We start from the raw sequence: 14,831 nt of genomic DNA, 5'->3' as shown, positions 1-14,831 counted from the left end.
ACGCCAGCGCTCCTGGCCCCTCCCTCCTGTCGTGTGCCTTCACAGCAAGCAGCTTGCTCTGGGGGCACCTAAGCAGGCAGACTATCGACCCGTGGCTCTGTGTGTCCATTCACATGCGGAGTTGCGACTCAGCCCGTCCCCTCTGTCTCCTGATGGGCTCACTGGATGTGTTTGACAGCAGGGGGAGCCAGTGGCTGCCACTGCAGCCAAAAGCCAATCAGTGCTGGACCCCGGAGAGGCAAGGCTCTCGTGGACATCGCTGGATCGAGAAGGGGCTCGGGTAAGTATTAGGGGGGCCTGGGGGGCTGCTGGACACAGAAGGTTTTTTACCTTCATGCATAGAATGCACAAAGGTAAAAAACCTTGTGCCTTTACAACCACTTTATGAACATTTCAACTATACATGAGAACAGGTAACTGACAATGCTGATCCAGAAGCATATACTGTATTGCCTTTGCCAGAGCTTGATCAGTTTTCTCCTGATTTTCATGTTTCATTCTATCTATAATGAAGGGATTGTGTATTTTTTTGAGGCAGTGGTTTGCAACACTTCCTTACTTGAAGATGCCGCTGGTGAAGAAACACTTTGTGATGATCCAGAAGCAGCAGAATGTGGAACTGAAATGTGAACTCTTGAGGGAAAAGCTACTCTTTCTTGCATTCTGGTCCTCATCATTTCATAAAGAAATTTTTTTAAATTTATTTTTTATTTTTATTTATTTTTAGGGCACCTCTGGCATGCCAGGATGTGTTTTGTCATCCTTGTAGCATTTGGAAAACAATATTTCTGCTCACAATTTGCAAAATGCAGCTTTGCTCTCAGCAGAAACTGCACTGTGGAAATGTTTCCAAACTCTAGATGTTGGTCTCACCATTTTACTGAGTAGAGGAAAAGAAAAAAAAAAATACTGAGCAGACTATAGGTAAACATTATGCTGTGATGGTGGAGAACATTTATAGGAATCATTTAAAGGTTATAAAGATAAACTAAATTGTCAAACAAATTTACCCTCTTACCTGTCAATTAAGGCCTCGGAGGACAGAAACTATTATCCACTATATCCCAACAATTACCTAACTGTAGGAGGTACAAGATGGAGCCCACAAGAAAAATAAACTGGAGCCTTTCCCCTGCAATGCCCCTTAGTGGCAGAAATGGAGCCCACCAGAAAAATTAACTGGAGCCTTTCCCCTGCAGCGCCCCTTAGTGGCAGAAATGCATGTTTCTCTTGTCTGAGAACTGCATTGAGAAGTACAGTGTTACTTGAATTGTATTCCAGGATTTGTTGTCTTCAGCTGGTAGAACCTGAAATAATTTAAGACTTTACATAAAGTCTCAGAAATCTTTAATTAAGGTCTTCAGGCTACATAGTTTGAATACCATGTAATAGATATATTATTTATCATTGTAAAAGAATATATTTATTCCACACTTCTTTTTTTCCCCCCGAAAAAAAACAAAAACCAGGTTTGAAAAAATAGTGAAAAAAAGTTTTTCACAGTTTTTTCAGTTTTTTGCCCAGGCCTTCCCATCTCTACTCATTGCTCAAGGAACCCCTAGGTAGGTGAAAATGGCTAATCTAACATATCCTGCTAGGCTTTTTTATATTTATTACCTAGTGGAGTAAGTTATACTCACTTAAATTCTCTGTCAATGTCCCTCACTGCTGCTATTTCAAAGTGCTGAGGACCACTGCATTCAGGGCTGCAATCCCACCTGAGACCATACTGGTTCCCTGCCATCCCCTTCAGATAGCTCCAGTTTTCTTCTGGATTCTGAGAGGACCCCGCCAGTGGTCAGCCAATAGGAAGTGTCCACATTATGCAAGAGAAATATCGGGCTGGCTGTGTCAAATCACTTCAGGTAAATAAAAAGGATATTTTTTTTTTCTTTAAGTTTGTTTTTCCCCTAATATGAGCAATTTGTTGTAAGCAGTCTTTAAACCCCAAAAATAGGAAAGTGGTGTCAGCAGAGGCACCCGGATGCGAAGGAGAAGCTGAGAAGTGCATTTGATATATTGAATTTATGCAGAATCTACTTCTCGGCTTGTCCTTCACATTCAGACACCCTTGCAGACTAGGGCTGGGAGATTTTCTAAAAAAAAAAAATCTTCGATTCTCTTAAAAAAAACTCGATTCACGATTCGAATCAATTTTTTTTTTTTCTTTGGAAACAGCGCCGGTCCTGAGGCACTGCCGGCATGAGCTTTTAGGCGAGGCCGCGACTTCGGCCTAGTCAGCGTCGTCCGGCCTCGCGGACTAGGTCGAAGCCGCGGCCTCACCTAAAAACTCCTTGTCCGCAGCTCTTCAGGCCCGGCACGGTGTCAGGTCCGGAGGCGCTGTGGGCATGAGTTTTTAGGCGAGGCCGCAGCTTCGGCCTAGTCCGTGGCGTCTGGCCGTAGCCGCAGACTAGGCCGTAGCCGGGGCCTCGCCTAAAAACTCATGCCTGCAGCGCCTCAGGACCGGCGCGGTGAAAAAAAATCTAAAAAAATCGATTTGCTTAAATTTTGAATAGATTTGACCTCTCAACTCGATTCAAGATTTAAGTCGATTTTTTTCCCCAGCCCTACTGCTGACACCACTTTCCTATTCTTGTGGCTCAAAGACCTCTTACTGTGAATACACCAGAATCCAAACAGCGCAGTGTGTATGATCATCTGGATCTCTCCACCGAGCATTGTGTATATCTGTACAGGGACAGATACACTATATTGTCAAAAGTATTGGGACACCTGCCTTTACACGCACATGAATTTTAATGTCATCCCAGTCTTAGTCCGTAGAGTTCAATATTGAGTTGGCCTGCCCTTTGCAGCTATAACAGCTTCAACTCTTCTGGGAAGGCTGTCCACAAGGTTTAAGAGTGTGTCTATGGGAATGTTTGACCATTCTTCCAGGTGCTTTGTACACTGGTGCGCAGTCATGTTGGAACACGAATGGGCCATCCCCAAACTGTTCCCACAAAGTTGGGAGCATAAAATTGTCCAAAATGTCTTGGTATGCTGAAGCCTTAAGAGTTCCCTTCACTGGAACTAAGGGACCAAGCCCAACCCCTGAAATACACCCCACACCGTAATCCCCCCTCCACCAAATGATTTGGAGGAATACACAAAGCAAGGTCCATAAAGACATGGATGAGCGAGTTTGGAGTGGAGGAACTTGACTGGCCTGTACAGAGTCTTGACCTCAACCCGATAGAACACCTTTGGGATGAATTAGAGCGGAGACTGCGAGCCAGGCCTTCTCGTCCAACATCAATGCCTGACCTCACAAATACGCTTCTGGAAGAATGGTCAAACATTCCCAACATTCCCATGGACATACTCATAAACCTTGTGGACAGCCTTCCCAGAAGAGTAGAAGTTGTTATAGTTGCATAGGTTCAGCCAACTCAATATTGAACCCTACGGACAAATGCCCCGTACACACGGTCGGATTTTCCGACGGAAAATGTGTGATAGGACCTTGTTGTCAGAAATTCTGACCGTGTGTAGGCTCCATCACACATTTTCCATCGGATTTTCCGACACACGAAGTTTGAGAGCAGGATATAAAATTTTCCGACAACAAAATCCGTTGTCGGAAATTCCGATCGTGTGTACACAAATCCGGCAAACAAAGTGCCACGCATGCTCAGAATAAATAAAGAGATGAAAGCTATTGGCCACTGCCCCGTTTATAGTCCCGACGTACGTGTTTTACGTCACCGCGTTCAGAATGATCGGATTTTCCGACAACTTTGTGTGACCGTGTGTATGCAAGACAAGTTTGAGCCAACATCTGTCGGAAAAAATCCTAGGATTTTGTTGTCGGAATGTCTGAACAAAGTCCGACCGTGTGTACGGGGCATAAGACTGGGGTGCCATTAAAGTTCATGTATGTGTAAAGGCAGGTGTTCCAATACTTTTGACAATATAGGGTTTATTCTCTGCAGGCTTTCACTTCAGACTGTCTGATTCCCCATTTGGGAACTCAGCAACCTCACAGATATGAGTACAACATTACACTATACCTTCTCTTCTTACATTTCATCCAACCATCTGTTAAACCACTATACTATAAGAAACTCCCCCGCGGCCTCTGTCTTTTTCTCTTTTTTCCATCTTATTCTTGGAGGCACCACAGTTACGAGCAATTAGTTAGAGGGGAGGGGGTTCAGAGATGATTTGCTGACACCCCAGAAATCAGTTTAAAACCTTTAGGCCCCTTTCACACTGGGGTGGTGGGGGCGTCGGCGGTACAACAGCGCTATTTTTAGCGCTGCTGTACCGTCGTTCTTGCAGCGGTATTCGGCCGCTAGCGGTGCGGTTTTACCCCCCGCTGGCGGCCGAAAAAGGGTTAAAATCCCTCGTACAGCGCGGCTATAGCCGCGCTATAGCCGCGCTGTCCCATTGATTTCAATGGGCAGGAGCGGGGAAGGAGCGGTGAATACACCGCTCCTTCCCCGCTCCAAAAAAGCGGTTTGCAGGACTTTTTTCACCGCCCTGCCTGCGCACCGCTTCAGTGTGAAAGCCCTCGGGCTTTCACACTGAACAAACAGCGGAGGCTGTTTAGGGGCGGTTTTCAGGCGGTATTTTTAGCGCAATACCGCCTGAAAACCGCTCCAGTGTGAAAGGGGTCTAAATGTTATCAACTGCTTGATAACCGGTTGCCTCTCAGCTACGTTTCTGAACCTTGTTTAAGTTTCTAGATGTGTAGGATTTCATGGAACAACCAACCAATAAGGAATTGTATAAATTACCACTTTTTGACCATGGTCAGAAACATTTGACAGCCACTCAATGTCCAAGTTGGTTCCCACCAATCCCAATCTGTGCTGACACGGCAAGGTCACGTTTTCCTCAGATACACTTCGAATCTCTGTCTGTGCTTGCACTCCAATGAAACAGCAGAGACCTGTGAATGATAAAAAAAAAATGTTTGGGGTTATTTTAGCAATGGACATGCTTCGTACATGGTTTTATAGACTATAACATGCAATTAAGCTTGCAGTTAAGGTTTTGACCACAGGAGTGTGCTAAAGATCTAAATGTGTTTCCTGGCCGCCATCACATCCAGCTGAATTCCTAAAATGCTTTCGTTTTCTGTGAGTGAGCTTGTGGAAATGTTACAGACTTGTATACTGATATTGTGTGCATTAACACGCTTGCAGCATAAGGTCAACTCTTTTCAAAACTGAATTTGAACTAGCATGTTTCTTCAGTTGTTTGTTTTTGTACACAAATGTACAACTTCACTTTATTGACCTATTGACGCACTGGCCTTTGGTTTTGAAACTGTGCAAAGTACAAACTGTTCTCTTTTAAAGACTTATGCAACATTTACAGTGTATTATAGGAAGCCTCCAAGGATGAAAATATGGTGTTTGGCTTTGGCATTGGCACAGTTCTGTAACAAAATAAGGCATCACATTCTCACCACAGCACACGCTTCTTCCACATCACTTCCTGATCTTTTACTGGTTCTTCTCGCTTTCCCCTCTCTCTACTTGACTCTGCATCTCTGATTAAATTGGTCTCTAATATGAAATCCTCCACCTGCATACTTGATCATATTCCCACCCATTTATTTAAATCCTGCTTTAGAATCCCCATTATTCTCAATCTCATAAATGACTCCCTTAGCACCGGTTTTGTACCAACACTCCTCAAAGCTGCCTCTATCACCTGGTACCAAAAAAACAACAACATGGCTCATATCTAACTTAACCTTCCTTGCCAAGATCGTGGAATGGGCTGTGATATCTCAGCTACATACCTACCTGACCCTAAATAACCTATTTGAACCCCTTCAGTCTGGTTTTTGGCAACTGCACAGCACAGAAACTGCCTTGGTTAAAGTCAACCAACAATCTTCTATTAGCTTCTGATTCCGGCTCACTAACTATTCTTATTCTACCGGATCTTAGCTTTGCCTTTGATACTGTAGACCACAATCCTTTTACTCTCTCCCCTTGAAGCCATATTTGGAGTCTCAGATTTAGCTCTGAAATTGATTAAGTCATATCTCACTGATCACTGATTGTTTCTCTTTGTGGATTCCAGGCTGGAGTCAGTCCGGTCAAGTTCAGTGTCCCTCAAGGTTCAATCTTGGGTCCCATACTTTTTAGTAGTTACATGTTTCCACTTGGCTTAGATCTCATGGGCTCAATTACCATTTCTAAGGTGACGACCTTCAGATATACATCCACACCAAACCGGATTATACTTTGGCTTGGATGGTCTATAATTTCCTTCAATTAAACTGTGACAAGACTGAAGTCATGCTTATCGGCACCCCCCATCAATTATGTAAGGCCAGTCCTAATAGCTTATCTATAGATAGCACTGTACTTGAGCTTCAGTCTAAACTAAAAAATCTACGGGTAATATTGGATGCTAATGTAACCTTTGATCCACATGTACGAAATGTTGTCAGAACATCTTTTTTCCACTTGAGAAACATTGCTGGGCTGCGTCCTCTACTATCATACACTGTAGTTGAAAAAGCTGAGCCATACATTTGTGTTCTCCCGCCTTGACTACTGCAATGCCAGTGAGCCAATGAGGTGGGAGCGTGGTGGACCTGAGCTCTATGTGTCTTATGGACGCATAGAGCAGCGGCTAAAGAGTGAGCACACAGCGGTTCCCCCAGGGAAATCGGCTTTCTTTGGGGGCACTGCTCGAGGGGGAGGAGCTCCGGCTGGAGACCCGAAAAGAAGAGGATCGGAGCTGCTCTGTGAAAAAACCACTGCACAGAGCAGGTAATTATAACTTGTTTGTTATTTAACCGGTTCCCGACCGTCATACGCCAATGTACATCGGCAGAATGGCACGGCTGGGCAAATGGGCGTACCCGTGCCATTGCGTGAGAGCTCCGTGCGTCCGGTCGCGGGTCCCGCGGACTCGATCGCCGCGGGGATACCCCCAATCGCCTCACGCAGAGGATGAACGGGGAGATGCTACTAATGTAAACAAGCATCTCCCTGTTCTGCCTAGTGACAGTGTCACTGATATCTGCTCCCTGTGATCGGGAGCAGAGATCAGTGACGTGTCACATGTAGCCACGCCCCCCCACAGTTAGTAACATTACCCAGGTCATACTTAACCCCTCCCTAGCCCCCTAGTGGTTAACCCCTTCACTGCCAGTGTCATTTACACAGGAATCAGTGCATTTGTATAGCACTGATTGCTGTATAAATGACAATGGTCCCAAAAATGTGTCAGAAATGTCCGATGTGTCTGCCATAATGTCGCAGTCATGATAAAAATCGTTGATCGCCGCCATTACTAGTAAAAAAAAAATTAATAATAACAATTCCATAAAACTATCCCCTGTTTTGTAAACGCTATAACTTTTGCGCAAACCAATCAATAAACGCTTATTGAGATTTTTTTTTACCAAAAATATGTAGACGAATACGTATCGGCCTAAACTGAGGGAAAAAAATGTTTTTTAAAATATTTTTTGGGGATATTTATTATTTCAAAATTGTCGCTATTTTTTTCTTTATAGTGCAAAAAATAAAAACCGCAGAGGTGATCAAATACCATCAAAAGAAAGCTCTATTTGTGGGAAAAAAAGGACGTCAATTTTGTTAGGGAGCCACGTCGCATGACCGCGCAATTGTCAGTTAAAGCGACGCAGTGCCGAATCGCAAAAAAAACACACTGGTCCGGAAGGCGGTAAATTCTTCCGGGGCTGAAGTGGTTAAAAAAAAAACCACAAAGCTTTAATACCACCTATCATCGAGCCACTCTGGGGAGATCTCCAACGTGTGGTTCATGCAAGACAACCAAACACTTTGCATGGCCTGGAGGCATTTTGCCATTAATGTGCACCTCTACCACCTGCAAGGATTCGGGGGCCTCATAGACAACTATTACAAAAAACAGCACGCTGTCATTGATGCTGAAGGGGGCAATACACGGTGTTAAGAACTAAGGGTATGCAGATAGGGCTCATTTCATTGGTTTACTTGTTGCCATGTTTTGTTCTATGATTGTGCCATTCTATTATAACCTACAGTTACAGAATATTAATCCCATAAGAAATCAAAGAAAAGTGTTTTGCCTGCTCACTCATGTTTTCTTTAAAAATGGTATACTGTATACTACCAATTCTCCAAGGGGATGCAAACTTTTGAGCACAACTGTAGCTACTAATTCCTGTGGGTGTCCAGAAATCCATTTTTCTGCATCCATGTATCATGAGTTACAAGCTTTATGTGCACCCGCCTTCCTTGGGCAAATGTAGACCGACCGAAAGTGGAACCTGTATAGTTTAGAATGATTTCATTTGCATCATTCAGTTCTCCTGCGGCTCACTTACACAGCACAAAAACCTGAAGTAATATTGCATTGCCTCCCATCTGACTTGATGGTCAAAATCCTAAAATCAATAGCCTTGTATTAATAGCCCTGAAGACTACATGATCATTGATTCTGGAGTTGCCCCCACATGCAATCCTACTGGCTTTGCTTTCTCTTGCTCATGTTACTGGCGTAGATCTGCAGGTCTGGCTTTCCTTTAGCCACAGTGTGCTGACTTTAGATTTGGGCATTTTAACTTGGCATTTTAACTAATAAATGCAGAACATGGCAACAAGATGTTTAACCTGAAGCTTGAATACTCTGACACCTGGTAGATTTGGCATGGGGTTTTTGGTGCCAAAAACAAGTGCAAAAAAATTTGCTTAACCATTGGACCATTAGGGCCCTCCCGTCATGCATAGCCCTTCCTTTGTCTTAAACCTAAAGGTAATTTCTGCCACCTGCATTTTGGTGTGATGTGTTAGGAAAAGGTCCTGCTTGCTGAATCTGTAATACAGTTTTCAGCAAAACACACTCTACACAGGAATAAATGGTAGGGCGCCTAAAACATCTAAAATGCACCTCCCATAAAACAGTTCTGTGTGAAATGTCCATAAAACTTAACATTAACAATTGCAATATTAATTTCAGCTTTCGGCCTATTTGACAATAACTTTGTTATTAGCTAGGATAACAAAGTAATACATATATTGTTTTTTCAGTACTAACAAAGCTTTCTTGTGGCAATGTTATTTTGAAAACTGATTTATTTTCTATGCAATGTGTAGCCAAAAGCTGTAACAAATAAAAAAATATATAGTTTTTTCTGGTTTGAGCAGTGTTATGCCCTGTACACATGGTTGGACATCGATCGGACATTCCGGCAACAAAATCCTAGGATTTTTTGCGACGGATGTTGGCTCAAACTTGTCTTGCATACACACGGTCACACAAAGTTGTCAGAAAATCCGATCGTTCTGAACGAGGTGACGTAAAACACGTATGTCGGGACTATAAACGGGGCAGTAGCCAATAGCTTTCATCTCTATTATTCTGAGCATGTGTGGCACTTTGTGCATCGGATTTGTGTACACACGATCGGAAATTCCGACAACGGATTTTGTTGTCGGAAAATTTTATAGCCTGCTCTCAAACTTTGTGTGTTGGAAAATCCGATGGAAAATGTGTGATGGAGCCTACACACGGTCGGAATTTCCGACAACAAGGTCCTATCACACATTTCCACCATTTGTGTCCCATTACAAAGATTTCCCTTCACTTCCTGTCCCATAGCCAAACAGGACATGAGAGAAAATCCCTGCAAATTAAGGGAATTCCTTGGGGACCCCCAGGTCACCAGAACTAGTGTCCCCATTGGAAGATTTTACCCTCTATTACTTTTCTGGGGACAACCCAAAATTGGGGATTTTCTTTTACTCTCACTTTCAATGATGATGGTAAACAGGACAAATAGAGAGAGTGAATCTTACTAACTGGGGGCACAGACAGCAATAAAAACTGACAGGTGTTCTAATCCATCCCCACTCTATCCAAAACGAAAAAAAGTTTTGCCTTTAGTTATACTTTAAAGCGGAGTTCCACCCAAAAGTGGAACTTCCGCTCATTTTCCTGCTCCCCCCTCCGGTGCCACATTTGGCACCTTTCGGGGGGGGGGGATACCTCTGGGCCAGTAGGAGAGAGAAGTGGGGCTTTGCGCATGCGCAGCAGGGTTCCTGGCGTGAAGCCATAAGGCTACACTGCCGGGGTTACCTCACCCGCAATGGCGGCGGCATCACCCAACAGCTGATGGAAACATCAGTGGAAACATCAGCTGAGGTGCGGACATCGCTGGATTCCAGGACAGGTAAGTGTCCTATTACTAAAAGCCAGCAGCTACAGTATGTGTAGCTGCTGGCTTTTAATTTCTGCAGAGGAGGGCGGACCTCCGCTTTAACAAACAAATGAAAATGAAAACAGTTCAAGTATTAATGCCGGTTCACACTGCTGCGATGCGAGAACCCGTGAAAATCCAGTACGGGTTCCCGCATCGCATGTCATCCTCCGGCGGTTCACACTGTCCTATGCGCAGTGCGAATCACATGCGATGTCTGACATCACGCTGGTGTGAACCGCCACTTAATGGTTCAAAATAGAAATAAAAAAGCAGCTCAGCAGCAAAATATTAGCTAAGAAGAGAAGGGGAAGAATGAGTTAATTACCACTAATTAGTTTATTGTTCAACTTGCAAGGTTGCTTTAAAATAATATTAAAGTCTTGTTTTTTTTTGTTATGTTATAATTACCTGCTCTGTGTAGTGCATTTGCACAGAGCAGCCCCAATCCCCCTCTTCTCAGGTCCCTCTTTGGCGCTCCTGGCCCCTCCGTCCTGCCGACTGCTCCCACAGCAAGCAGCTTGCTATGGGGCCACCCAAGCCGAGTTACTGCTCTGTGTGTCCATTCAAACACAGAGCCGTGGCTTGGCCCTGTCCACTCTCTCTCCTCATTGGCTCAATGACTTTGATTAACAGCAGCAGGAGCCAGTGGATTGAGATGGGGCTCAGGTAAGTATTAGGGGGCTGCTGCACACAGAAGGTTTTTTTATCTTAGAAAAAAAACCTCTGCCTTTAGAAACACTTTATACAATATGTTAGCCCAAAATGTCATATTTCTCCTATGTGCCTACTATACCATGTACTTGTATGAAAATATATCCTGCATCTCTGCAAATAGAGTTGGAGATTTGGTCAGGAGGTGATTCATCCATCTATGCTATTTATGAGATTAGATTTCTTTGGTTCAACCCACAGGCTGAACATAAGAAATCCACTAGTGAATGGGAAGCTTTAAAGTCATGTTTTAGGTAAAAAAAAAGGTTTTATATATTTACTGTCAGTACAAGTGTTAAGCCTCGTACACACGATCGGATTGTTGGCCAACAAAACCATGGAATTTTGTCCAAAGGGCGTTGGCCCAAACTTGTCTTGCATACACATGGCCACACAATTGTTGGCCAACAAATAGGAAGGTAGAACGTACTACATTGTTTTTCAGCTCTTTAGCGCCACCCTTTGGGCTCCTTCTGCTAATTTCGTGTTAGTAGAAGTTTGGTGAGTGTTGATTTGCGCTTTTCATTTTGCACTTTTCATTTTGCACTTTTTATTTTGCATTTTTCCGTTCATTTCTGAACGGCTGTTCGTCAACCAGCCATGGTGCGGAATCCGAGGAGATAACGTGTTATTTATTATTGGCCTTGGAGTTATTGCTTTGACATTATTATTTTTTTGGTTGAATAATAATGATTTGATTTGGTATATTTTCTATATTTTTGGATGCATAGAATGCAGTTCTATTGGCAGATAACATGTCTAATTTTATTTGTTTTTTTTTTTTTAATGTACAATAAAAAAAAATTGTGGAGAATAATACTTGGCTGTGTGTTTTACTTCAATTGACAGTTTGGGAGTCGGCAGTTACATTTAAAAAAATACAATGTGAAATTAACAAGGGACACCAACATAGTTGTATCTTTGTTCTTAAAAACTACAGGATAATGGTGTTGTGGTAACTTGCCCAAATAAAAAAAAAAAAACAATGTTATTCTTGATATCACTAGAAAAAAAAAAAGCCTTTGAAAATTAGTTTGCAATAACTCCATCAGTATCACCAGCGAAGCAGCTTCATTATTATCCCATTAAAGAAGAAGAGAATTGTGCGCTGCATTTGGAGATTTCATAATTTGCCGCGTCACGAATATTAATTCTCCATTACGAACGCTAGTTTACAAGACCAACCGCTTCCGGCTCGTCCTTGCTTCCGAGCATGCGTGTTTGTACTTTGGACTTTTGTCTGACAGACTTGTGTACACACGCTTGGAAAATCCAACAACAGACATTTGTCCGCGGAAATTTTTAAAACCTGCCATCCAACATTTGTCCGCGGAAAATCCAACAACAATTGTCTGATGGAGCGTACACACAGTCGGATTTTCCGCCAACAGCCTGTCATCACACATTTCCCGTTGGAAAATCTGATCGCGTGTACGAGGCTTTAGCGTAACTTTGGGTAGAAAAAAGAAAAAAGAGCAAAATGTTCACTATCGCTTCTTGGCCATACTATGGGTAAAAGCAACAAAGAATTAACAAATATATGGTATCCTGATTCACATCAGTAGTAATATTTATTTCATTTTTTTTGGTGGTAGGTCATGGTAATGGCATAAAAATATATGTCTAAAATTAAACAAAACTACATTTTTGTTACTATATTGGAACAGATTTCCTTTGATCATTAAAAATAAATATCAGGGGAAATCAATTAACATTTACCACCAAATGAATGTCCAATTTGTCCTAAAAAAACAAGGTATAATTAACCTGGGTGCCTCGAGATTTCACATTCTTTTAAAGGTTGCCGTGACTAAAGAAAGGTTGCGAAAGAATGTGTATATAGTTTACTGGATACAATCAGCCATGCTTCTGTAGGCAGCTGTGATACACTAAAGACCTCCCTTTCCTCAGACATCCTGAAAAATGACTTCATGCTAAAACTATAAACATCAATAGTAGAAGGGGTTGCTAAGTTACGGAACGCTAATGACATCGCTGCTGCCATTCTGCAAGGGCTGCTCATTTATTTGAGCCAGCGTATAAGTGTTTCATCTATGCCTTTCTGTGTCTCCGCTAAACTCTATTGGTATGTAAATTTGTCTCATGACATAATTCTATTATAATTATAGCCACACTAAAACCCTTTCATTGAAAACAAACCTTTATGATGTCATAATGAGTCTTATTTGTCATTAAAAAATGTAGGATTTTGAAAGGTTGGCGCTGTTGGTGGGTTCTCTGCTTTCTTAGCGGGTAATAACTGGACAGATAGGTGCCAGGTAAGAAAAAAAAAAAGAACTGCTTGCTTTCTGCAATCGGAGCGCTATGAAAGCTATGCTGTTGGTGAGCATGTTTTAGAAGAACAGCAAGGACACTGCGTACATGCCAAGACCTGGGCAGCCTACCGGCTTGCTTACCTGTTACAAGTAGGGATGCACCGATACCAATATCGGTATCGGTGCCAATACCGAGTATTATTACGAGTACTCGTATAAATGCTGTCGATACCGAAACCGATACTTTGTAGTGCGATTTGCATCCATACAAAATGAATTTACTCAAATCGCACGGCAAAGAAATACATGCGGTACTATTCCTGTTCGAATCTCATGCTGTTTCCCGCACTGCTGCTGTGTGAACCCGGGCTGAAATCACTATGACAAGCCTAGGTTCACACAGGAGTGGTGGGGGAAACTGAATTTGATTCGAACAGGAATCGCACCGCATTCCTGTTCAAATCACATGCATCTCTTTGCAGTGTGATTTGCGCCCATTCATTTTGAATGGACACAAATTGCACTGCCAAGTATCGGTACTTGGTATCGGTGAGTACTTGACCGACAATAATGGTACTCGTACTTGTAGATAAAAATCCGGCATCGGTGCATCCCTAGTTACAAGGCAAAGAAGTAACAGTGTTAAATAATTGTATTTATTTATTTCTATGGTTTCCTGATTTTCAAACATCCTCCTGATTTTATATAGAAGTATAAATGATATATAAATATATATAAAGGAACACCAGGCTTGGCTTTTCAGCTGAGCTGCTTTTTCGTTGGTTTAAATTAATTCTCTATTTATTCCTATGGAGAAGCAGGGCTCAAAATCCATTGTCACCTTCCCAAGATTGAGTAATTCAACATAAGAATATATGGAGAACAATTTTAGGACAGTGAAATCAATTGTTCAGCTGTAAATTTAAAGTTTAACTATAGCTAACATTTTGGGAGTTTTTTTTTGTTTTCTGTAACCTCCCTGGCGGTATGATTATGTCAGGTTTTTGCGTCTCAAAGCGGTACAATTATTTTGCATAGAAATTTGGCGTTTTATATTTAGGCCTGTAATTCTTAGCAATAACACACTTAAATCTGTCCAAACAAGAGTCTAGTAGATATCCCGCTTATGATAAAATTTGAAACACAAAATCATAAATTATATAAATAATAAATAAATATAAATAACTATAAAAAATAATAATAATAAAATGAATTTCCCTACGATTCACTATCGCTCAATTCTGCAAGTGTTCTAATTTATTATCGCTGTTTTCTAGCTGGTCTAAAACCACTTTTGATGTAAAGGGACACTTTTTCGTTGCTATGGACAATCTCCAGTTTTCAGGCAGAAAGAACAGTATATATAATAAAAAAAACTGCATGCAGGGCATTGGACAAAGCACTGGGGACAAAAGGGATGTGAAATAATTTCATACAGTAATGTAATCTGTAAGATTACACTGTACTGTATGTATTATGATTTTTACATTTTTTTAATTTGCCACGGGGCTCCTTCCCCGAGTGTCGTGACGCTCGCAGGGAACGGAGCCCCGCACACAGAGGCATCGGGTGGAGGACAGAGCCCGTGGACACAGCGGGGGGACATCGCAGGATCCTGGGGACAAGGTAAGTATACCGCACCAGGATCCTGCAATGCA

General features: G+C 42.3%; 1 protein-coding gene across 1 annotated transcript in view; it reads right to left on the bottom strand.

Moving 5' to 3' along the window:
* CLMP (CXADR like cell adhesion molecule) overlaps positions 1–14,831 on the bottom strand; it is a 145,582-nt gene that overhangs the window by 27,063 nt on the left and 103,688 nt on the right. The window contains exon 2 of the mRNA XM_073603518.1: positions 4,743–4,897. Within this exon, the coding sequence (XP_073459619.1) occupies positions 4,743–4,897 (155 nt within the window). The remainder of the gene's footprint in view (positions 1–4,742; positions 4,898–14,831) is intronic.

Source organism: Aquarana catesbeiana, linkage group LG10 (genome assembly GCF_042186555.1).
Source record: "Aquarana catesbeiana isolate 2022-GZ linkage group LG10, ASM4218655v1, whole genome shotgun sequence".
Classification (NCBI taxonomy): Eukaryota; Metazoa; Chordata; class Amphibia; order Anura; family Ranidae; genus Aquarana; species Aquarana catesbeiana.
The sequence above is the reverse complement of the archived record's forward strand: the minus strand, read 5'-3'. Positions and strand labels throughout refer to the sequence as shown.